This window comes from Salmo salar, chromosome 17 (genome assembly GCF_965601325.2).
Source record: "Salmo salar chromosome 17, fSalSal1, whole genome shotgun sequence".
Classification (NCBI taxonomy): domain Eukaryota; kingdom Metazoa; phylum Chordata; class Actinopteri; order Salmoniformes; family Salmonidae; genus Salmo; species Salmo salar.
This window is the reverse complement of record NC_138307.1, coordinates 5,324,029-5,346,577: the sequence shown is the minus strand read 5'-3', so window position 1 is coordinate 5,346,577 and position 22,549 is coordinate 5,324,029. Positions and strand designations below refer to the sequence as shown.

Below are 22,549 nucleotides of genomic sequence, written 5' to 3'. Positions count from 1 at the left end.
CTGTATGTACACAGAAACTCACACGCACGCACGCACGCACACGCTGGTTTGTCAGTAGCTTAATCTGTTTAGTGAGCTGTGTTTGTGTGAGCCTTTGATACTTCTGTCTTGTGTAGGACTCAGACAGTAATCAGTTTAGTGGGTTAGGTTTGAATATCTCATGTTAGGCATGGGCTGCAGTAACACGTGGTGAGGTCAGTGGCTGGGTAGGCACTGGCTATTATCAAATTATATTATTATTCGGGGGCTGACATATGCTATTAACTGAAATTGAGAAAAGATTTGATGTAGCCATCCACAATTTGAACCTATAGGTGGCACTAAAGACCAATATATGGACACATTTGTAAAGGTCAAGCTAAGGTTGTTCAGCCTACTACTTACTGTAGGGGGAGAGAGGGTGAGAGAATGACCTGTGATAAAGACTGTGATGAAGACAACGTCAGTGACTTGCTGGTGCCAGAGCACAGCTTGTGATCAATCACAATTCATGGCATTGTCTGGAGGAATGGCCATACCACAAGCACTGGGGAGATTTTCAGGATAAAAGAAACAGAATGGAGCTAAGCACGGGCAAAATCCAAGAGGAAAAACCTGGTTCAGTCTGCTTTTCTCCAGAGACTGGGAAACTAATTGACCTTTCAGCAAGACAATGACCTAAACACAAGACAGAATCTACACTGCTGTTGCTTACCAAGAAGACAGTGAATGCTCATGAGTGGCCTAGTTAGAGTCTTGACTTAACTCTGCTTGAAAATCTATGGCGAGACTTGAAAATGGCAGTCTAGCAATGATCAACAACCAAACTGTCAGAGCTTGAAGAATTTTGAAAATAATAAATGGGCAAATATTGCACAATCTAAGTGTGCAAAGCTCTTAGGGGCCGATCCCGACTTAGGAATTTATGCCTTTCCTACGCACTTCTCTGTATTTGGTGTTCAGACTTGCCTTGCTCAGTCACGTAATGCGCTCTGCAGGTGTGGCTACCTTGCGCACTCTGAATACATTTCATTCAACCGCTGAAAACCCTCCCACTTTCTGGCCAACAGATTTTCCTGTGGAGTTTTCATTCAGTGGGGTTTTCAGTACATTTATCTGAAGCCACCCCTTAAATACGGTGCACTTTTAATAAAAATTTGTCGACAGACTCAATAGAATACATTCTTACAACGGGTTCAGAATATAGGAACCAATAGAGCCCCACAGAGGAGGTGTCATAATACCCATAAAACCTAGCGGTCAAACAGGGAAATGGTTCCGATCATTTTTCCACCATTCATTTTTCCGATAGGGGACGTTTTGATAACCATACAAATCTCTCTCGGACAAGGTGACTTTTATCAATATATTCGGCTCTATTTACTCTCTGATTCAAAAATGCTAATTAGGATCATAGTAGACATCATGCAAAACTACAAATCTCTGCAAGTCCCTGCATGTCGTCTCTAGCTGACACCTTTGCTAACAGGTATTGTGTCAATTTAAAACATGCACAAGACAGTTCACAGAATTGTCCATTTAAAGAAATGTAACCAATTTATTCATTACTACATTTAGCTAACATTAGATAGTTAATCCAGAGATTCTTACCTTTGCCTTGATTCGGCCGTCTCCTCCAGATCATGGCATTTGTAGTTCTTTATGATACCCACATTAGTAGCTAATTAACATTTCATTTTGGGGGAGGGAGGGGGGTAAATATACTGCTCAAAAAAATAAAGGGAACACTTAAACAACACATCCTAGATCTGAATGAAAGAAATAATCTTATTAAATACTTTTTTCTTTACATAGTTGAATGTGCTGACAACAAAATCACACAAAAATAATCAATGGAAATCCAATTTATCAACCCATGGAAGTCTGGATTTGGAGTCACACTCAAAAATAAAGTGGAAAACCACACTACAGGCTGATCCAACTTTGATGTAATGTCATTAAAACAAGTCAAAATGAGGCTCAGTAGTGTGTGTGGCCTCCACGTGCCTGTATGACCTCCCTACAACGCCTGGGCATGCTCCTGATGAGGTGGCGGATGGTCTCCTGAGGGATCTCCTCCCAGACCTGGACTAAAGCTTCCGCCAACTCCTGGACAGTCTGTGGTGCAACGTGGCGTTGGTGGATGGAGCGAGACATGATGTCCCAGATGTGCTCAATTGGATTCAGGTCTGGGGAACGGGCGGGCCAGTCCATAGCATCAATGCCTTCCTCTTGCAGGAACTGCTGACACACTCCAGCCACATGAGGTCTAGCATTGTCTTGCATTAGGAGGAACCCAGGGCCAACCGCACCAGCATATGGTCTCACAAGGGGTCTGAGGATCTCATCTCGGTACCTAATGGCAGTCAGGCTACCTCTGGCGAGCACATGGAGGGCTGTGTGGCCCCCCAAAGAAATGCCACCCCACACCATGACTGACCCACCGCCAAACCGGTCATGCTGGAGGATGTTGCAGGCAGCAGAACGTTCTCCACGGCGTCTCCAGACTCTGTCACGTCTGTCATGTGCTCAATGTGAACCTGCTTTCATCTGTGAAGTGCACAGGGCGCCAGTCGCGAATTTGCCAATCTTGGTGTTCTCTGGCAAATGCCAAACGTCCTGCACGGTGTTGGGCTGTAAGCACAACCCCCACCTGTGGACGTCGGGCCCTCATACCACCCTCATGGAGTCTGTTTCTGACCGTTTGAGCAGACACTTGCACATTTGTGGCCTGCTGGAGGTCATTTTGCAGGGCTCTGGCAGTGCTTCTCCTGCTCCTCCTTGCACAAAGGCGGAGGTAGCGGTCCTGCTGCTGGGTTGTTGCCCTCCTACGGCCTCCTCCACGTCTCCTGATGCACTGGCCTGTCTCCTGGTAGCGCCTCCATGCTCTGGACACTACGCTGACAGACACAGCAAACCTTCTTGCCACAGCTCGCATTGATGTGCCATCCTGGATGAGCTGCACTACCTGAGCCACTTGTGTGGGTTGTAGACTCCGTCTCATGCTACCACTAGAGTGAAAGCACCGCCAGCATTCAAAAGTGACCAAAACATCAGCCAGGAAGCATAGGAACTGAGAAGTGGTCTGTGGTCCCCACCTGCAGAACCACTCCTTTATTGGGGGTGTCTTGCTAATTGCCTATAATTTCCACCTGTTGTCTATTCCATTTGCACAACAGCATGTGAAATTTATTGTCAATCAGTGTTGCTTCCTAAGTGGACAGCTTGATTTCACAGAAGTGTGATTGACTTGGAGTTACATTGTGTTGTTTAAGTGTTCCCTTTATTTTTTTGAGCAGTGTATATTGATAAAAGTCACCTTGTCCTAAAGAGATTTACATGGTTATCAAAAGGTCACACCAGGGTAGCACAAAACACAGCCCTTATTTTAAAAGTTTCTAAAATCCCCTATGGGAAAAAATGATAGGTGGAAAAACGAATGGAACCATTTCCCTGTTTGACTGCTAGGTTTTATGGGTGTTATGACTCATACTGTGGTACTCTATGAAAGAAACCAATCTATGCATTTTCGTCTCAGTTTCAGCAGCAACTGGTAGATTTAAAAATACTCTGATTTTGTAGACTATTTAGGCACATTTTAGGGTTAGGAAAGTATGTATGAATCATTAATAAAACCGTTTGGAGATCCTTTACGCACGAAATACTGTATATTACACCAATCAAAAATACAGTGGTTTGATTAATCCGGAAAATTGTTAGAAATATTGGAAGGTGTAAAAGAAAGTGTACAATGGGGGTTGAACAATAATCCTATACATCTACCCTAATTCTCACTGATCATGGAACTGTACGACAATAGTCCAGTCGTCGTGAACAGTGCTTCAGGCTCCCGGTTTAACCTTGCTACGTGAGTTCCATGATGATTCAAATAGGCTACATGCCCTAAATTATTGCACAACGTTAGCCTTATATAATCCACTAACTCATTTACAAGGACGTGACAGAGGAAAGAAAGGTAAACGGAATGGAATGATGCGAAAATAAATGTATCTGGGTATTACTGACGGTGGCTCCCGATAGTGGCTAATATTTAACATGATACACATTTTAAAATGAAACGGAGAAAAGCCCGGGTATATAATTAAAACATTTTAATGCGCATACGTCTATAATGCAGGTTCAGCCCTACAGAAGCCTATAGCTTGGGTCTCCAAATTTCATCCAAGCAAATGATGATGGCACACAATTAGAATTCGGAATAATGGCACAGCTATTTATATCCAATTTCACTGTGGAAAAGGCGCCGCAATATGTCATGTTGATATGATTTTCATTTTGCTTCAATATGGCTGGTTTCACATTCGTCTCCAGGGATCATTTAAAACAATTGCTATATGTATTTACAATCCCCCTTTCCAAACGGATTACTAATTTACCTAGCTCTTATCAATAGAGATGATCAAATTGTCAATGACAGTGCTTGGAGAATGGTCTTATTTCTGTCGGAAAACAAGAAGTAGATGCTTTTTCCTCTTGGAACCGGTTGGTTCGCTAGACCTTATTCATGGTTTCCTCGCGCGTAAAGGTGTCGGAATTATTAGGGAGTTAAAACAAGGTCAGAATACAGTCATCTCCACCACACCTTCATTCATTTGAGCTCCACCTCAAAACGCTTAAAATCAATGTCAGAATACGCATAGAGAGAAAAGTGCATAACCCGGGAATCTGGGCCTTACTCAAAATGACTCACGGCTGTAATTGCTGCCGAAGGTGTTTATAACATGTACTGATTGACTCAGCTGGGTGAATACTTAGCTAGTTTATGTGCGTTGATAGTGGTAAATTAATTAATGTTATTGTTTATATTTTTATTCTTCCAATTTGACATGAGTATTTTGTGCAGATTGACAAAAAATGGCAAATCAAATCCATCTCAATCTCACTGTGGAACACAATCAAATGTGAAGGAATCCAAGGGGGGTGAATACTTATGATAGGCGTTGTAGCCTATTCAATTTCATGCCCAAATCATCTTATACAATTTTAAACCATAGACAATAACCCAGTACATGTTTGTCTACTTCTAAGGTATTCATCAACATTTCCATAACTACAATTATCAGTGGAGGCTGCTGAGGGGAGGACGGCTCATTATAATGGCTGGAATGGAGTGCATGGAATGTTATCAAACACATGGAAGCCACGTGTTTGATACCATTCCATAAATTCCGGTCCATCCATTACTATGAGCCGTCCTCCCCTCAGAATCCTGCACTGGTGGATTCATTCTTTGTGAGATTACTAGATGAGATGACCATTGCACCATATGAGTGAATATAGACCTACCATTGCCATCATCTTTGGGCGTTTCTGTAATTTTATCCTCTTATTCGAGGCTCAAAACTACTACACTGAACAATAAAATCCCCAACATTTTCCAGATGCACAAAAAGGCTATTTCTCAATCTTGTGCGCAAATTTGTTTACATCCCTGTTAGTGAGCATTTCTCATTTGTCAAGATAATCCATCCACCTGACAGGTGTGGCATGTCAAGAAGCTGATTAAACAGCATGATCATTACACAGGTGTTCCTTGTTCTAGGGACAATAAAAGGCCACTCTAAAACTTGCAGTTTTGGCACATAACACAATGCCACAGATGGCGCAAGTTGAGGGAGCATGCAATTGGCATGCTGACTGCTGGAATGTCCGCCAGAGCTGTTGTCAGAGAATTACATTTCTCTACCATTAGCCGCCTCCAACGTCATTTTAGAGAATTTGGCAGTACAACCGCAGACCACGTGGATGGCATCATGTGGGTGAGCGGTTTGCTGGTGTCAACATTGTGAACAGAGTGCCCCACGGTGGCAGTGGGATAAGGTATGGGCAGGCATAAGTTACGGACCACGAACACAATTGCGTTTCATCGATGGCAATTTGAAATCACTGAAATGCCGGGATGCGATCCTGAGGCCCATTTTTTTTTTTAAAGGTATCTGTGGCCAATAGATGCATATGTGTATTCTGAGTCATGTAAAATCCATAGATTAGGGCCTAAGGAATTTATTTCAATTGACTGAATTGTAACTCAGCAAAATCTTTGAAAATGTTGCGTTTATATTTTGGTTGAGAATATTTTACCAAAGACAAGCACCCCATTAAAATCGACAGCTCCAGACCTAAATACAAAGGCAACGATGGTTTTATGACCAATAATGTATAATTTACTTATTCAACATTTTGTTGTGTTAGAGCCTGAATTCAAAATGGATTACTGTTTTTTCCTCCCTCACCCATCTAAACACAAAACCACATAATGACAGTGAAAACATGTTAAGACATTTTTGCAAATGTATTGAAAATTAAATACAGCAATATCTAATTTACATAAGTATTCACACCCCTGAGTCAATACTTTGTAGACGCACCTTTGGAGACGATTACAGCTTTGTGTCATCTTGGGTGTCTATGAGCTTTACACATCTGGATTTGGGGATTTTCTCAAGCTCTGTTAGATGGGGATCGCAAGTGAACAGCAATCTACGTCTTTCCAAAGATTGTCTGGACTTTTAGCTTGGCCACTCCAGAACTTTCACATTCTTGTTCTGAAGTCATTCCAGTGTTGCTTTGGCTATATGCTAGTCCTGTTGGAACATACATCTTCCCTAGTCTAAGGTCGATTGCACTATTTGGCTCCGTTCATTGTTCCCTCTATCCTTACCAGTCTCTCAGTCCCTGCCTCTGAAAAGCATCTCCATAGCACGATGCTGCCACCACCGTGCTTCATGGTAGGGATGGTGATAGATGGGTGATGCGCTGTGCCAAGTTTTTCTCCAGACAGCTTTTTTCATTCAGGCCAAATAGTTACATTTTTGTCTCATCAGACCACATAATCTTTTGTATTATGCTCAGACTTTCACGTGCCTTTTTGCAAACTCCAGGTCATGTGCCTTTTTCTCAGGAGTGGCTTCTGTCTGGCCACTCTCCCATAAAGCCCAGATTGTTGAAGTGCTGTCGAGACTGTTGTCCTTCTGGCAGGTTCTCCCATCTCAGCCAAGGAACTCTGTAGTTTTGTCAGAGTAGTCATTGGGTTGTTGGTCACTTCCCTGACCAAGGTCCTTTTTGCCCGGTTGCTCAGCTTGGTCAGATGGCCAGCTCTAGGCAGAGTCTGGGTAGCTACATATTTTTTTCAATTTCCAAATGATGGAGACCACTGTGCTCCGCTGTGCAGTTGCTAACCAAAGTATCCACCTTCTTCACATGCAACATGTCAGGATCCCTCTGTTGACAAGGAACATCATCTGGTGTCTCATTTACTCCTACTACCATTACTTCTTCAACTTCACTCCTTTCTTCCGCTCTTCTCAACCCCTCTGGATAGGAGACATTCTGGACAGCCCTTATTCTTGACACCTCTGTCTCCTTCACCCCAACAGGACACTTCAGAAATTCAGGTGCATGTTCACCAGAATTGCAGCGTTTAGACTCAGCTGGCATATACTGTAATTCTCCCCCATTTGGGCACGAAGGCTCTCACAGGGAATCTCATATAACCCAAATACACGCCAGCTGATTCAAACAGAACATCCGCTTCCTCCATTTCCCCCCCTGGCGCCATGTCTTCCTGCTCTCACCCTGACATGCACTATCAACTGTGGGACCTTATATAGACAGGTGTTTCTTTCTAAATCATGTCCAAACAATTGAATTGGCCACATATCAAGGATGATCATAGGAAATTGGATGCATCTGAGCTCAATTTGGAGTGTCATAGCAAAGGGGTGTGAATACTTACAATTGAAGTCGGAAGTTTACATACACCTTAGCCAAATACATTTAACTCAGTTTTTCACAATTCCTTACATTTAATCCTAGTAAAAAACAACCCGTCTTAGGAATGTTAGGATCACCACTTTATTTTAAAAATGTGAAATGTCAGAATAATAGTTGAGAGAATTATTTATTTCAGCTTTTATTTCTTTAATCACATTCCCAATGGGTCAGAAGTTTACATACACTCAATTAGTATTTGGTAGCATTGCCTTTAAATTGTTTAACTTGGGTCAAACATTTCGGGTAGCCTTCCACAAGCTTCCCACAATAAGTTGGGTGAATTTTGGCCCATTCCTCCTGACAGAGCTGGTGGAACTGAGTCACGTTTGTAGGCCTCCTTGCTCGCACACGCTTTTTCAGTTCTGTCCACACATTTTCTATTTTTATTTTTTTACATTTTATTTGACCTTTATTTAACTAGGCAAGTCAGTTAAGAACAAATTCTTATTTTCAATGATGGCCTAGGAACAGTGGGTTAACTGCCTATAGGATTGAGGTCAGGGCTTTGTGATGGCCACTCCAATACCTTGACTTTGTTGTCCTTAAGCCATTTTGCCACAACTTTGGAAGTATGCTTGGGGTCATTGTCCATTTGGAAGACCCATTTGCGACCAAGCTTTAACTTCCTGACTGATGTCTTGAGATTTTGCTTCAATATATCCAGATAATTTTCCTCCTTCATGATGCCATCTATTTTGGGAAGTGCACCAGTCCCTCCTGCAGCAAAGCACCCCCACAACATGATGCTGCCACCCCCGTCCTTCACGGTTGGGATGGTGTTCTTCAGCTTGCAGGCCTCCCCTTTTTTTCTCCAAACATAACGATGGTCATTATGGCCAAACAGTTATACTTTTGATTCATCAGACCAGAGGACATTTCTCCAAAAAGTATGATCTTTGTCCCCATGTGCAGTTGCAAACCGTAGTCTGGCTTTTTTATGGCGGTTTGGAGCAGTGGCTTCTTCCTTGCTGAGTGGCCTTTCAGGTTATGTCGATATAGGACTCGTTTTACTGTGGATATAGATACTTTTGTACCTTTTTCCTCCAGCATCTTCACAAGGTCCTTTGCTGTTGTTCTGGGATTGATTTTCCCTTTTCGCACCAAAGTACATTAATCTCTAGGAGACAGAACACGTCTCCTTCCTGAGCGGTATGACGGCTGCGTGGTCCCATGGTGTTTATACTTGCGTACTATTGTTTGTACAGATGAGCGTGGTACCTTCAGGCGTTTGGAAATTGCTCCCAAGGATGAACCAGAGGTCTTGGCTGATTTCTTTTGATATTCCCACCTCTTCCCCATTCATTGAGGAGGCTCTCTCCATGCAGACACCTTTTTGGGTTGGGGCACCTTTCAACACATCTATGCACGCAACCACTCACTTACACTACTGGCTACATACACCACTGTATATAGGTTTCTTCAGTTATTAAATATTTTTGTTATTCCTTCATCTGTTGTCTCCCTTTTTGTTACGGGCTTCGAGCCATTTCGTGACACTGTTTAAAGAAAAACAAACTTTGAATTACAGTTTATCCTCGCCCAAAGACTACTTTAATGGTGCGGAACCATCTAACATAGAGTTGTAAAATCCTGACCTATCTCTGTTTTGTTTGTCTTTTTACTTTGTTGTTTTACACCAGCTTCAACATTTTTGAAAATACTATATTTTGGCTTATTTTTCACAGCAGTTAAGATGGAGCAATGATTCAGAACACAACCATTTTTTTCAACGAGAACATTTCTACATCATTTTGCGCCTTTAATAGTCCACAATAAAAAGAAAGACGAGTGAATATCAAAAAGATACACGATTAAAAGTCACAATGCATACACAATGTGCTGTATTTCCCCACACATAAGCACATCTAACTAAGCATGATACATTGTGTGCAGTGGCGATTTTGGCACTTAAATCTTGGTGGGGAAAAAAATGGATGCATGCCAGCAAAGCCACAACACTAAACAATACATTAATCACAATAACCTTAACAAACGGTGCCCATAAACTGTTAGGGCCAACAGAAGAGTCCCAACCACAGTCCCAACACCTTACTACTGCTACACCTATCAGCAGAGCCTTGTCTGACAGCGAAACAGTTAATTCAGCCTTATTTACTGCCTTTTAAAAAAGCATAGCTGATGTGGCTGACTTGCTTAAACAAATGTGGTCTACTGACAATTGAGATGTACAAACTGTGGCATAAGGGTAAATTAGATTAAGACATTAATGAGTGAGCTAGGATGGACGTAGTCAATATAACTATTTGTTCAGCACCTTTGAAATGTACAGTGACAGAATTCAGAACATGGGCCATTCTTAAAGTATTCTCCCTGTACACCAAGTCAGAACCGTAGGATAAATAAATGGGGCATATAAGCAGACAATGAAAGCTCTTAAAATATTCGATGATGACATTTATCTTAAACAGGCTATATGCTACATGTGCACCACCAAGTCAGACAGTAGGTAAAATTATGAAGGTAAAAAGGCACAACATTATTAGGGTGAGGCACATTGGCTACTAAGAGCTTACTACACAACATACACTTAGTATTACTTTCTTAGCTACAGTATATATATGTCCCTGGCATATTACATAATTTATGCAGCAGCATACAAGACATCTTTGGACTCACCTTGTTGTGTCGTGCTCACTTGAACAGGAAGGTGGTGCAGCGGCCCTTTGTGGGCAAATTTTGTTATCAAACTTTGATCAGTCTTCCATTCTCTGGATTTATGGTGCTTTCAAGACAACTGGGAACTCGGAAAAGGTTGAATCATGATGACAAATCATCAGTGATCTTCAGGTCGGAGCTTTATAAAGAGGCCTGAGTTCCCGACTTGCAATTCCGAGTTGGATGACCATTCAAAACTTATTTGCCCAGTCTGAGCTCATTTTATTCTGAGTTCCCAGTTGTCTTGAGCTCACTGAAGTCAGAGTTCTGAGTTTCCAGTTGTTTTGAGTGTGGCAGAAGTCATGCTGGATTGACAGCATGTCCAATGTTTAAAAAGAGACCCTTAAACTCAGACTTGGACCACACACCCACTCCACTGAATAGCAGGCTAGTGATTGCTTTGCAATGCTTGCAGTTAGCCACCGATTCCTTCCAAACCACTCATTGTTGAATTTGCGATTTCCAACTTCTGTAATGTTTATGTCCAATGAGCACTGATACGTTTTATCTATAATTGCTCTTCATATGACTAGGATTTGCCAGTAGATTGTCGACTTCATTCATGATGACTGCTAGCTTGAAGATTTTGGAAGTACTGTAGATATGTGATTTGACGTCATTTTATCTATGGCCAACGACCTTGAGCCTTCTTGGATGGGCACTTCTAATGTAACTATGACACCACCCAAAGGCCTTGAATTTTCGAGTTCTACCCGCAGAGTTTCGGTGACGTAGGGTCCCCATGAGTGACAGAACACTGAGCCAATCACAGTGCAACTAAAGAACATTACCAACCCCTACGCTCCGTTTTTTCCGCTGGCTGCCCCACCACCACAGAAAGCACTGAGCTAGGCTGAAACACCTGCATCTTGGAGCTGCCTTACTAAAGAAAGCAAAAGAGACCAAGTTTGTATGCAGCTTTATTAACTAAATGATTTTAATGAAATTACATTGTTTGCAAACTGATATGTGACACAATGCCAAAATAACAGGCAAAACTATTTTTTGCTAAACAGAGCCCCACCTGATTGTGTGAAAATAAGTTCAGCTTGTAAAATGTTGAATAAATACAATATCATACATAGGTGCTAAAAACATGGTTAATTCCATTGACCTGAAAAACACTATTAGAGTGAGATTGGATAAACCCACAAAAATACCTGGGTTTACACATTTTTGTACCAAAATCAACATTCCTGAATTTTCCTGTGATGTTGTCCTTTCCAATGTATACAGTGCATTTAACCCTCATTCCCACAGATAAGAACAGCCAGACTCTGTAAACCCCTCCAGAATACACACATTACTCAAAAACCTAATCCTCACCACGGATGGACCTTCTTGTCCATCACAAACTGTCCCTGCGGCTCCCCAGCCCCCGCAGGAAGCAGGGCCAGGTAAACGGGGGTGATGGCACCCTCGTCAGGTGACTTGGTGGCGTTGGGCCCAGCCATATCGGTCCTCACCCAGCCCGGGCAGCACGCATTCAGAAGGATCTGATCAGCTGGTCTCTCATGCCCCAGCTTGCGGGCATGGATCCTGGAGAGCACGGTGAGGCCTGTTTTGGACACACCGTAGGCTGTGTCGGGCCAGCCCCCCTGGGAGTGCGCCCCTGCCTGGGCCTCCTGGACAAACCTCTCCATCAGCCCCACCAGCTCCTCCTCTGTGATGTCATTGCTGCGGAACCGGGCCTGGAGTTCAGGGCTGCAGCGGTTCAGGGCGATGGAGCTCATAACACTAGACACGTTCACCACCCTCCCTGAGGACAGACAGACAAACAACTGTGTTGTTAGTAAAATAAACACTTACAGGTATCTACTGTCAACTGACACAGCAAAATAACCCTATGACTATGAGAGAGGGCGGGTAATGTGGTTGTGAGGTTCTGTGGCACAGGAAAAAACGAAGGGTCCTAGAATGTGTATGGTCACAGAACATCATTGTTCTGAAGTGATAAAACACAATGATGTGTGGTCATAAAAGGTCCCTCTGTTCCAGGGGATAGGCTCTACAATCTATTGCTATGCGTCAGTGTTCCAGCTGTCAGTTGGCTTGTTCTAACAGTATTACCTCCTGGTTTGATGATGGGGAGAAACTCATTGCACATGTCTCTTGTGGCAAAGAAGTTAGTTTTGAGAGTCACCTCAGCTTGGGTTCCAAAGGGTGTAGTATCAGCGTCTGTAAAATAAACAGTCATCTCTCAGATCAAAGGGGCATCATATAGCATCATTATGGCCAATCATAGTAGCTATTACATTCTATCAACTTATTTCCGTACTTTTAAAGGCAATCCCAGCATTGTTAATGAGCACATCAAGGCCACCATATTTCTCATTGAAGAAATCTCGGGCCGCGCGCACACTTTCTGGGTCGTTGATGTCAAGCTGTTGGAAGAGGGGTTTCAGCCCTTCAGAATTCAGGCTCTCCACAGCCGCTGTTCCACGGCCAGCATCCCGGCTACTGAGGAAAACATCCCCATTGAATTGCTTGCAAAGCGACCGCACAATTGCAAATCCAATCCCCTTATTGGAACCAGTCACCAGTGCAACTTTTGGCATACCTGAAATGCAAAGTTTACGAGAGAATTAGATTATACCAGATGTGTATTCATTAGCCAGATTCAGTTGAAAAACTATATGAGGACCCGGATTTGTCCAATAGAAACTCTCGTTTGCGTTACGAAACGTTTTTCGTTTGGAGTAGTTACACAGTTTGCATGGCAAAACATTTCTGCAACGGAATCCGACTAATGAATACACTCCAGGCAGAGAACCATTTTCTGACAGGGTTTATGACTGACAACTCTAGAGCGCTTTGCTGCTCAAACTAGAGATATGTTCTAATTTGCTAACGTTAGTTAGTTGTGTGCTAAATTGAAGTGACTACTCTAAAACAGAACCAGTTAGGTTAGTCGATGGTACAGCAGTTTTGATGTACTTACTTTACAGTGGGGGTACTCTTGACGTGTCGAACAGTATTGTTACAGAACTGGCTTCAAACCACTGAGGTTGACACGCTTCAGGCTACTTGCTGGCTTCCGTAACATTAACAGCCTACTGCGCAGAACCGGAACAACAAACTCAAATGTAGATCCGGGTGAGCATGCGCTGAATTACAAAATCAATTTTTACACAATTCTAATCTGTCTATGCTATTATAATTGTATTTTAACATAATTCAATAGACGGATAGGGATAGCCTACTGAGAGATACTTGTGACGCCACTGGTTTGGGATACAGTTTGTTGACTAGATGGGATACAGTTTGTATCAGAATTGACTTCTCGTAGCAGGTTAGAATTTACGCTGCAGGTTAGGATAATTAACGTAGCAGGTTAGGACAATAAGGTTAAGGTTAGGAAAACGGTTAGCTAAAATGCACAAAAAAAGGGGAAAAAAATAAAATAATCACCTTTAGCGGTATCCCCTCTAGCCATGACCGCAACCACATGCTGCTTGGTTGGATAAACGCAAAAGTAGTTATGTTAGCTAGCCAGTCGTTTATTTCTTGGCCATATGATATACTAACGTTACATATTACTAATGTCAAAACGGGTTTAGCAACAGCATTAGCTAGCCACGAACATCAAAACGACATGTTTACAGTTCAACAACATAACCATTACAGTGAGTTATGGAGGCATGAGTGGGATTATTATCAACATTAGAACACGGGGAGTTTGCCACTTAATACGAATGTCTATGGATCTGATTTCCCATCACAAAGCCCATCATCGACGAGAAAGCAACATGGGAGAAGGGCGAGAAAGAAGAGGCAACGGGAGTGCAGAGAAACAACTGTTCAGTCAGGTGCAAATCATTACTGTCACAACCTCAATTCTCAAATTGGGTTCATGTTTCTTAGCCTTACTTTGTGGTGCTATTTGTTACCTCTCCAGTGACACTATCTCATGAACCACAGTTTGTGGCTCTAAGAAAATGGCTGCAACAGAGAGGCTTCAGCTCCAAGCTTCTAGTACCTGCACACTTCTCAGGTAGAAATCCTTCAGAGCCAAGATGGATGCCAAAACGTTATACATTTGGATAAAGGGTTGTCTTCTATTCTTCATACATTTCTAACCAGCAGTTTTGTATTTTTCTTTACAGACACAGGACGTGGACTGATGACCTTACAGCCTATCAAGGTTATGAGAATACCTGTCTTTTACTTAAAATACCAATTTGGTTCCAGCACGCCTTCAAACTCTTGTTCTGATTGATTTTAGGCTGACGATTTGGTGATCTCCTTACCTGAAAAATGCCTTTTAACTACCTCTACTGTTCTAAGGAGCTACATTGGTGAATACATAGAAAGGTAACACATACAAACAGCATCACACACACCAAGGGTGTCTTCATTAGTCGCACACAGTAGAAACATTTTTGCAGTGGAAACCGTTTACTCAATGCTCTGCAACTTGACGTAAAAGCTACTCTTAAACGGAAGTTGAAGTTAATAGGAATTTCTCTCTGCTACCCAGCTTCAAAATAATTAACTACAACTTCCATTTCAAAACTAAACGGAACTCGACAGCTTTTACGTCACGTTGCAGAGTTTAGAGTTAACGGTTTCCATTTAAAATGTTCTCTGCTGAGAACTTGATGTTCAAGTCTGGTTCAAATACATAAAGCTATCTGATTAAAAAAAAAAAAAAAAAAAAATCGAAATATTTATATTTCTAGTTTGTTGATATGTTTTATTAAATCCTCTCCTAGATGGAAACCACCTGTGTCTCCTCTCTTAGCCCTCTGTGCTTTCCTCATTTCTGAGAGACATTTTGGCCAACGTGCAGAATGGAAGCCCTACATCGACGTCCTGCCCCAAAGATACACGTGCCCTGCTTACTTCTCAGATGAGGTCATCAACCTGCTGCCGGGGAGTCTGAGTGGGAAGGCCCTGGAGCAGAGAGCCGTAGTTCAGGAGCTGCACTCCTCTTCGTTGGACTTCTTCAGTTCCCTCCAGCCTCTCTTCAGTCAGCCTGTGGAGAGTGTGTTCACGCATGATGCACTGCGTTGGGCATGGTGCAGTGTGAACACGCGCACTGTGTACATGGAGCACCTTCACAGCCCCTACATGTCCAGGGAGAGAAATGTATATGCCTTAGCCCCCTACCTGGACCTGCTCAACCACTGCCCAGCCATACAGGTGAGACCAGTGACTGCACCTACAATGTAGGAACACACAACTTAGTCATTACTAACCTGGAATCCAAACTGAATTCTGCTCCGTTCACTGAAGTGAAATGGAACAATATTCAGTTTAGATTCCAACAAAAATATAAACGCAACATGTAAAGTGTTGGTTTCATGAGCTGAAATAAGATCCCCCACATTTTCCAAATGCACAAAGCTTATTGCTCTCAAATTTTGTGCACAAATTTGTTTACATGCCCTGCTAGTGAACATTTCTCCTATGCCAAGATATCCCATCCACCTGACAGGTGTGGCATATCAAGAAGCTGATTGAACAGCATGATCATTACACAGGTTCACCTTGTGCTGGGGACAGTAAAAGGCCACTCTAAAATGTGCAGTTTTGTGTCACAACACAATGCCAAAGATGTCTCAAGTTTTGAGGGAGTGTGCCATTGGCATGCTGACTGCAGGAATGTCCACCAGAGCTGTTGTCAGAGAATTGAATGTTCATTTAGAAGCCTCTAACGTCATTTTAGAGAATTTGGTAGTACGTCCAACCGGCCTCACAATCGCAAACCACGTGTATGGCATCATGTGGGTGACCGGTTTGCTGATGTCAACGTTGTGAACAGAGTACCCCTCGGTGGCGGTGGGGTTATGATATGGGCAGGCATAAGCTAGGGACAACAAACACAATTGCATTTTATTGATGGCAATTTGAATGCACAGATATACCGTGACGAGATCCTGAGACCCATTGTCTTGCCATTCATCCTCTGCCATCACCTCATGTTTCAGCATGATAATGCACAGCCCTATGATGTCGCAAGGATCTGTACACAATTGCTGGAAGCTGAAAATGTCCCAGTTCTTCCATGGCCTGCATATTCAGACGTGTGTGTGTGTATATTATTTATATATATATAGACATCTCTGTCTGGTGACAGTTCAAGTTGAAGGTATCAGAGTGAAGTATCAAAATGTACTATGTCCTCAGGTAAAGGCGAGCTTCAGCCATGTGAGCAGGTGCTATGAGATCCGTAGCGTCCAAGGCTGCAAGAGATTCCAGCAGGCTTTTATCTGCTACGGTCCCCATGACAACCAACGTCTCCTGTTAGAGTATGGGTTTGTTGCTCCTGGAAACCCTCACAGTGTGGTGTATGTGGACCAAGGTAAGGAAGTCTAGCTTAGTGGGATAAAATGGTACATGGACCAGTTCTTTTCAGCAACAATTATGTTCATGGTCTCAATCCTAACTTGAGTTCTGCACTCCATTGACATCAATGCATGATGTACGCAAAAGTTAGAGCTCGCACCTCAAGTTAGTTTGGCCTTATGTTTGCTGTAATATTTATTACACTGTCCCTATCCCAATTTCCAACCAATAGAGCCAATTGACTTGTTTTTTTTGGTTATTCATGTGTTTTCCAGTTATCCTTCAACAGTGCATCTGTATAACAGACATAAATCAGCTGGCACAGAAGCTACTCTTTCTGAAGAAAAATGACTTCTTAGCGTAAGTGTTACCAGCATCACAACTTACTGCTGTCTTGTACAGATGCCAGTATTTACAGTACCATGAGTTCACTTGCTCCCTCTCTCTAAAACAGAAACTTGACCCTTAGTTTGGATGGGCCCTCCTGGAGACTGATGACCACCCTCAGGCTGCTGTCACTTAAGACAGAACAATAGTAAGAAATATAATCTTTCAGTTTTATAACAATCAACAGCAGCTGCAAAACATTCTTAAAGGGGCAATCTGCAGTTCAAATAATAACAAAGCGGTCACACCCCCCCACCACTGCTTAGGTAAACAGCTAAGGGGTGGGGCTGGAGAAATCTAACAAATAGGATCCAAGAACTGACCATCCATGATATTAAAACCATGTTTTGAGGCTATAGTGTTTTACAATTACATTTAGAAACAGTGGAGTAAGAAAACAAGCTTATATTTAGTTCTGATTGGGTACAACCGTTGAATTAAGCTCATGAGGCATTTATAAATTATATTATTCTAGAATCAATGGGTATACACAGCATGTGGACACCTGCTCGTCGAACATCTCATTCCAAAATCATGGGCATTAATATGGAGTCGGTCCCCTCCTTTGCTGCTATAACAGTTTCTACTCTTCTGGGAAGGCTTTCACTCAATGTTGGAATATTGCTGCGGGGACTGACTTCCATTCAGCCACGAGCATTACGGGGACTGGCTTCCATTCAGCCACGAGCATTAGTGAGGTCAGGCACTGATGTTGGGCGATTAGGCCTGGCTCGCAGTTAGTGTTCCTAATCATCCCAAAGGTGTTCGATGGGGTTGTGTTCAGGGCTCTGTGCAGGCCAGTCAAGTTCTTCCACACCGATCTCGACAAACCATTTCTGTATGGACCTCGCTTTGTGCACGGGGGCATTGTCATGCTGAAACAGGAAAGGGCCTTCTCCAAAAACTGTTGACACAAAGTTGAAAGCACAGAATTGTCTAGAAGGTCATTGTTAAGATTTTAAGATTTCCCTTTACTGGAACTAAGGGGCCTAGCCTGAACCATGAAAAACAGCCCCAGTTGGCACTATGCATTCAGGCAGGTAGCGTTCTCCTGGCATCTGCCAAACCCAGATTTGTCTACCGGACTGCCAGATGGTGAAGTGTGATTCATCACTCCAGACAACTTGTTTCCACTGTCCAGAATCCAATGGTAGTGAGCTTCACAATAACAGCACTTAATTACCGGGGAAGCTCTAACAGGGCAGAAATTTGACAAACTGACTTGTTGGAAAGGTGGCATCCTATGACAGTACTGCGTTGAAAGTCACTGAGCTCTTCAGTATGGGCCATTCTACTGCCAATGTTTGTCTATGGTGATTGTATGGCTGTGTGCTAAATTGTACACACTTGTCACCGACTGGTGTGGCTGAAATGGTCGAATCCACTCATTTGGCCATGTAGTGTATTTAAATTGAAGTCCCAAAATGTGTGTACCAATCGCATATCAAGATTGTTTAAATTTGGAATGATTTTGAAGTGTGTGAATGTGTTTTTCAGCCCTTTCTGGAAGAGTGTCCTCTTGGGGGCGGTGGTGAGCCAGGACAGAGAGGAGTGGAGTGTCGATGCAGCCCTTAGGCTTTGTCACTACCTGATGGTTGACAACACTAAAGCTCTGGACAAGGTACCGTAGGAAAAAGAGACCTGACATTTAAATAGAAAAAAGCCAAAAGCAAACCCATAGACGTTCACAAAACGTGTCATGAAAAAGTATGGGGGTGTGACTTAAGCCAAGAGATGTCAGTCTCTAATGGCAGGAAAAATGGTCCTCAGGGTGACCGGATTACCAAGAACTTTGGAGGTCCATATATAATAGAAAGAATAGTTGGAAACTCTGTCACCCTTAACAAAAAGGCAGTATGTATAGTGCCGATCACTTGAAAAGAAGATAGTCTGAAATAATACAAAAACTCATGAAGAAGACCGACAGAGGTGAGATATAGGAAGGTCAGAGACAAAAACAGAATTCAGGAGCAGAGGTGGACAAAAATGAATACCTACAAATCGAGAGCAGGAAAGAAATACGGAGAACAGACACAGAAAAGCACAAAGAGCGAAGCAGAAAAGCTAAGAAAATCATGAAGACAAGGTACCGTAGTTGTGAGTTGCACTTGATACCCATGGCTATATCCATAACATTCTAATTTAATTGGTTTCAGTTCTTCTCCATTGACCACTTTAACAGATACTTGCACCTACAGACATAGAGTGGAGCAAACTTATTTAGGATTTTGCTGATGTGCTGATTCTAGGATCTTACAATGAGTTTGTTTTGAAATTGTGTTGAGGCTTTATCCTCTGTTTTTCCAGATATCCCAACTAACAGAGAGGGCAGACACGTCTCTCAAGGAGCAGCTAGCTGTGGTGGAATGGCTACGACGAGAGGAACAAGGAATTTTGGGTCTTAACCAGGAAATGCTGCAGAGTCTTCAGAAACAATTGTTGCCAAGCAGACAGAACAGCATGCACAACTTATTATGACGTTCCAGAACCGGTCACTTTATTTATCTATCACTGGCTATGCTTGTATGAGGAGACAACCATGTCTGTTTCATTATCAGTGCAATGAATTGGCTCAGCAAAAGGGCACGGTCACTAGCTACAGTGAGGGGAAAAAAGTATTTGATCCCCTGCTGATTTTGTACGTTTGCCCACCGACAAAGAAACGATCAGTCTATAATTAATGGTAGGTTTATTTGAACAGTGAGAGACAGAATAACAAAAAAATCCTGAAAAACGCAGGTCAAAAATGTTATAAAATGATTAGCATTTTAATGAGGGAAATAAGTATTTGACCCCCTCTCAATCAGAAAGATTTCTGGCTCCCAGATGTCTTTTATACAGGTAATGAGCTGAGATTAGGAGCACACTCTTAAAGGGAGTGCTCCTAATCTCAGTTTGTTACCTGTATAAAAGACACCTGTCCATAGAAGCAATCAATCAGATTCCAAATTCTCCACCATGGCCAAGACCAAAGAGCTCTCCAAGGATGTCAGGGACAAGATTGTAGACCTACACAAGGCTGGAATGGGCTACAAGACCAATCGCCAAGCAGCTTGGTGAGAAGGTGACAACAGTTGGTGCAATTATTCGCAAATGGAAGAAACACAAAAGAACTGTCAATCTCCCTCGGCCTGGGGCTCCATGCAAGATCTCACCTCGTGGAGTTGCAATGATCATGAGAAAGGTGAGGAATCAGCCCAGAACTACACGGGAGGATCTTGTCAATGATCTCAAGGCAGCTGGGACCATAGTCACCAAGAAAACAATTGGTAACGCACTACGCCGTGAAGGACTGAAATCCTGCAGCGCCCGCAAGGTCCCCCTGCTCAAGAAACCACATATACATGCCCGTCTGAAGTTTGCCAATGAACATCTGAATGATTCAGGGGATAACTGGGTGAAAGTGTTGTGGTCAGATGAGACCAAAATGGAGCTCTTTGGCATCAACTCACCGTGTTTGGAGGAGGAGGAATGCTGCCTATGACCCCAAGAACACCATCCCCACCGTCAAACATGGAGGGTGGAAACATTATGCTTTGGGGGTGTTTTTCTGCTAAGGGGACAGGGCAACTTCACCGCATCAAAAGGGACGATGGACGGGGCCATGTACCGTCAAATCTTGGGTGAGAACCTCCTTCCCTCAGCCAGGGCATTGAAAATGGGTCGTGGATGGGTATTCCAGCATGACAATGACCCAAAACACACGGCCAAGGCAACAAAGGAGTGGCTCAAGAAGAAGCACATTAAGGTCCTGGAGTGGCCTAGCCAGTCTCCAGACCTTAATCCCATAGAAAATCTGTGGAGGGAGCTGAAGGTTTGAGTTGCCAAACGTCAGCCTCGACACCTTAATGATTTGGAGAGGATCTGCAAAGAGGAGTGGGACAAAATCCCTCCTGAGATGTGTGCAAACCTGGTGGCCAACTACAAGAAACGTCTGACCTCTGTGATTGCCAACAAGGGTTTTGCCACCAAGTACTAAGTCATGTTTTGCAGAGGGGTCAAATACTTATTTCCTTCATTAAAATGCTAATTATTTTATAACATTTTTGACATGCGTTTTTCTGGATTTTTTTGTCTCTCACTGTTCAAATAAACCTACCATTAAAATTATAGACTGATCATTTCTTTATCAGTGGGCAAACGTACAAAATCAGCAGGGGATCAAATACTTTTTTCCCTCACTGTATGTTTCAATTAACTTGACCAGTGATTTATTTTTTTGGTCAACATTTTTAAACGTTTGCATAGAAAATAGATGCGACAATTGCCTGCTAGGGTGCATTTCCATTGAACTATTTTGTCAATTAAAAACAGTTGGACGTAATGACATTGCACCTAAAAAACAATTTACAACAAAAATAATAGCAGCCTGTATGCCCTCCCACCCATCTGTTTGTCTCAGGTAGCCCGCAAAAGCCAGCATGGATAGAATGCAATAATCAGGGGCACAACTTTGGTTTTAGAAGTGTTGGGGGCATAAATGTTTTTTATCCAGTTGGATAAACAGCCTACCTGACCGCTCAGAGACATCGGCATGGTCCTAAAGCACACCGTTGCCTCGTTTTGTATCACATTCCAATTATAAAAATGCAATTTCAGAATGTGGGGGGGGGGATTTGTCCCCCCTGTCCCCAGTGAAAGTTGTACTCCTGGCAACAATTGACTAATATTTGCCATATTCTAATAAATCTCATGTGCCAACGTATAGCCTCGACTCTAGCGCCCATGGACAGGCACTATCGGCTGCCTAGGCTTGTCTGTGCCATGTTGAAACTTGCACTGAAATAATTGGAAGGTGAAACTTGCATTCAGCCAACCAGAAAAGCAAGGGGAAGTATTCTTAAGTCAGGACAATTCTTGTGCTATTTTTATAGTTGGAAAATGTTATTTTGTAAGCAGTAGGGATTTAATATTAAATGTAGAGTGGATGATGACATCACGTACCCTAAGAGTATTCAGCAATCTTATTCGAAAAACGGTTCATGTCAATTTGTCACAACAAAGAAAGTTAGAAATAAATGTTTTGGTCCATCTTTAGAAAATGTCTCATATCTGCCATTTCCATTACACACCGCAATTATTTTTTTGCTACATTGCTTTTGTTGAATAAACCTGGGTCAATGGAAACCCGTCTATTGATAGGTCAACGACCTCAGACATTAGGGGTACGTTAACGTTTGCTACATTGCGGAACGGTTTGTACTGAATGACACATTTTCCCCAAACTTCTTGTATGTTCTTGAACAGACTGAAATACATTTGCGCTGGTCGGTGGGTTTCCAGGGTGTGGGATGAAGCAATGAGTGACGTATTTAAAAGGACAGCTGTGCATTTTGAACCCACAACCAAACCCTGCCATGTTTTTTTCCCCAATTGGTTGTTCAGTACAGCACAGTTTCTGTTCAGTTGAACGTTCTATTAC

At 42.7% G+C, this 22,549-nt stretch overlaps 2 protein-coding genes across 4 annotated transcripts; one reads left to right on the top strand and one right to left on the bottom strand.

Annotated features, from left to right (window-relative positions):
• Positions 1 to 11,352: 11,352 nt before the first annotated feature.
• On the bottom strand, positions 11,353 to 13,524 carry cbr1 (carbonyl reductase 1). Its single transcript, XM_014151250.3, has 4 exons — positions 13,391 to 13,524; positions 12,728 to 13,009; positions 12,520 to 12,627; positions 11,353 to 12,208 (listed from the first exon to the last, which is right to left on the bottom strand). The coding sequence occupies exons 2-4, from the start codon at positions 13,005 to 13,007 to the stop codon at positions 11,772 to 11,774; spliced, it is 825 nt and encodes a 274-aa protein (XP_014006725.1). The 5' UTR covers positions 13,008 to 13,009; positions 13,391 to 13,524; the 3' UTR covers positions 11,353 to 11,771.
• Positions 13,525 to 13,552: 28 nt separating this feature from the next.
• Positions 13,553 to 21,832, top strand: setd4 (SET domain containing 4). 3 transcript variants are annotated; one of them, XM_014151247.3, is made up of 10 exons: positions 13,553 to 14,258; positions 14,371 to 14,443; positions 14,556 to 14,593; positions 14,675 to 14,763; positions 15,165 to 15,594; positions 16,582 to 16,756; positions 17,016 to 17,100; positions 17,195 to 17,275; positions 18,625 to 18,748; positions 19,435 to 21,832. In XM_014151247.3, exons 1-10 carry the CDS (start codon positions 14,091 to 14,093, stop codon positions 19,603 to 19,605), a joined length of 1,434 nt encoding a protein of 477 aa, XP_014006722.3. In that variant the 5' UTR covers positions 13,553 to 14,090; the 3' UTR covers positions 19,606 to 21,832. The 3 variants fall into 3 exon arrangements, with proteins under 3 accessions (XP_014006722.3, XP_045554734.2, XP_082819506.1); XM_045698778.2 differs by having other exon boundaries at positions 14,348 to 14,443; XM_082963380.1 differs by lacking the exon at positions 17,195 to 17,275.
• The last annotated feature ends 717 nt before the right edge of the window (positions 21,833 to 22,549 follow it).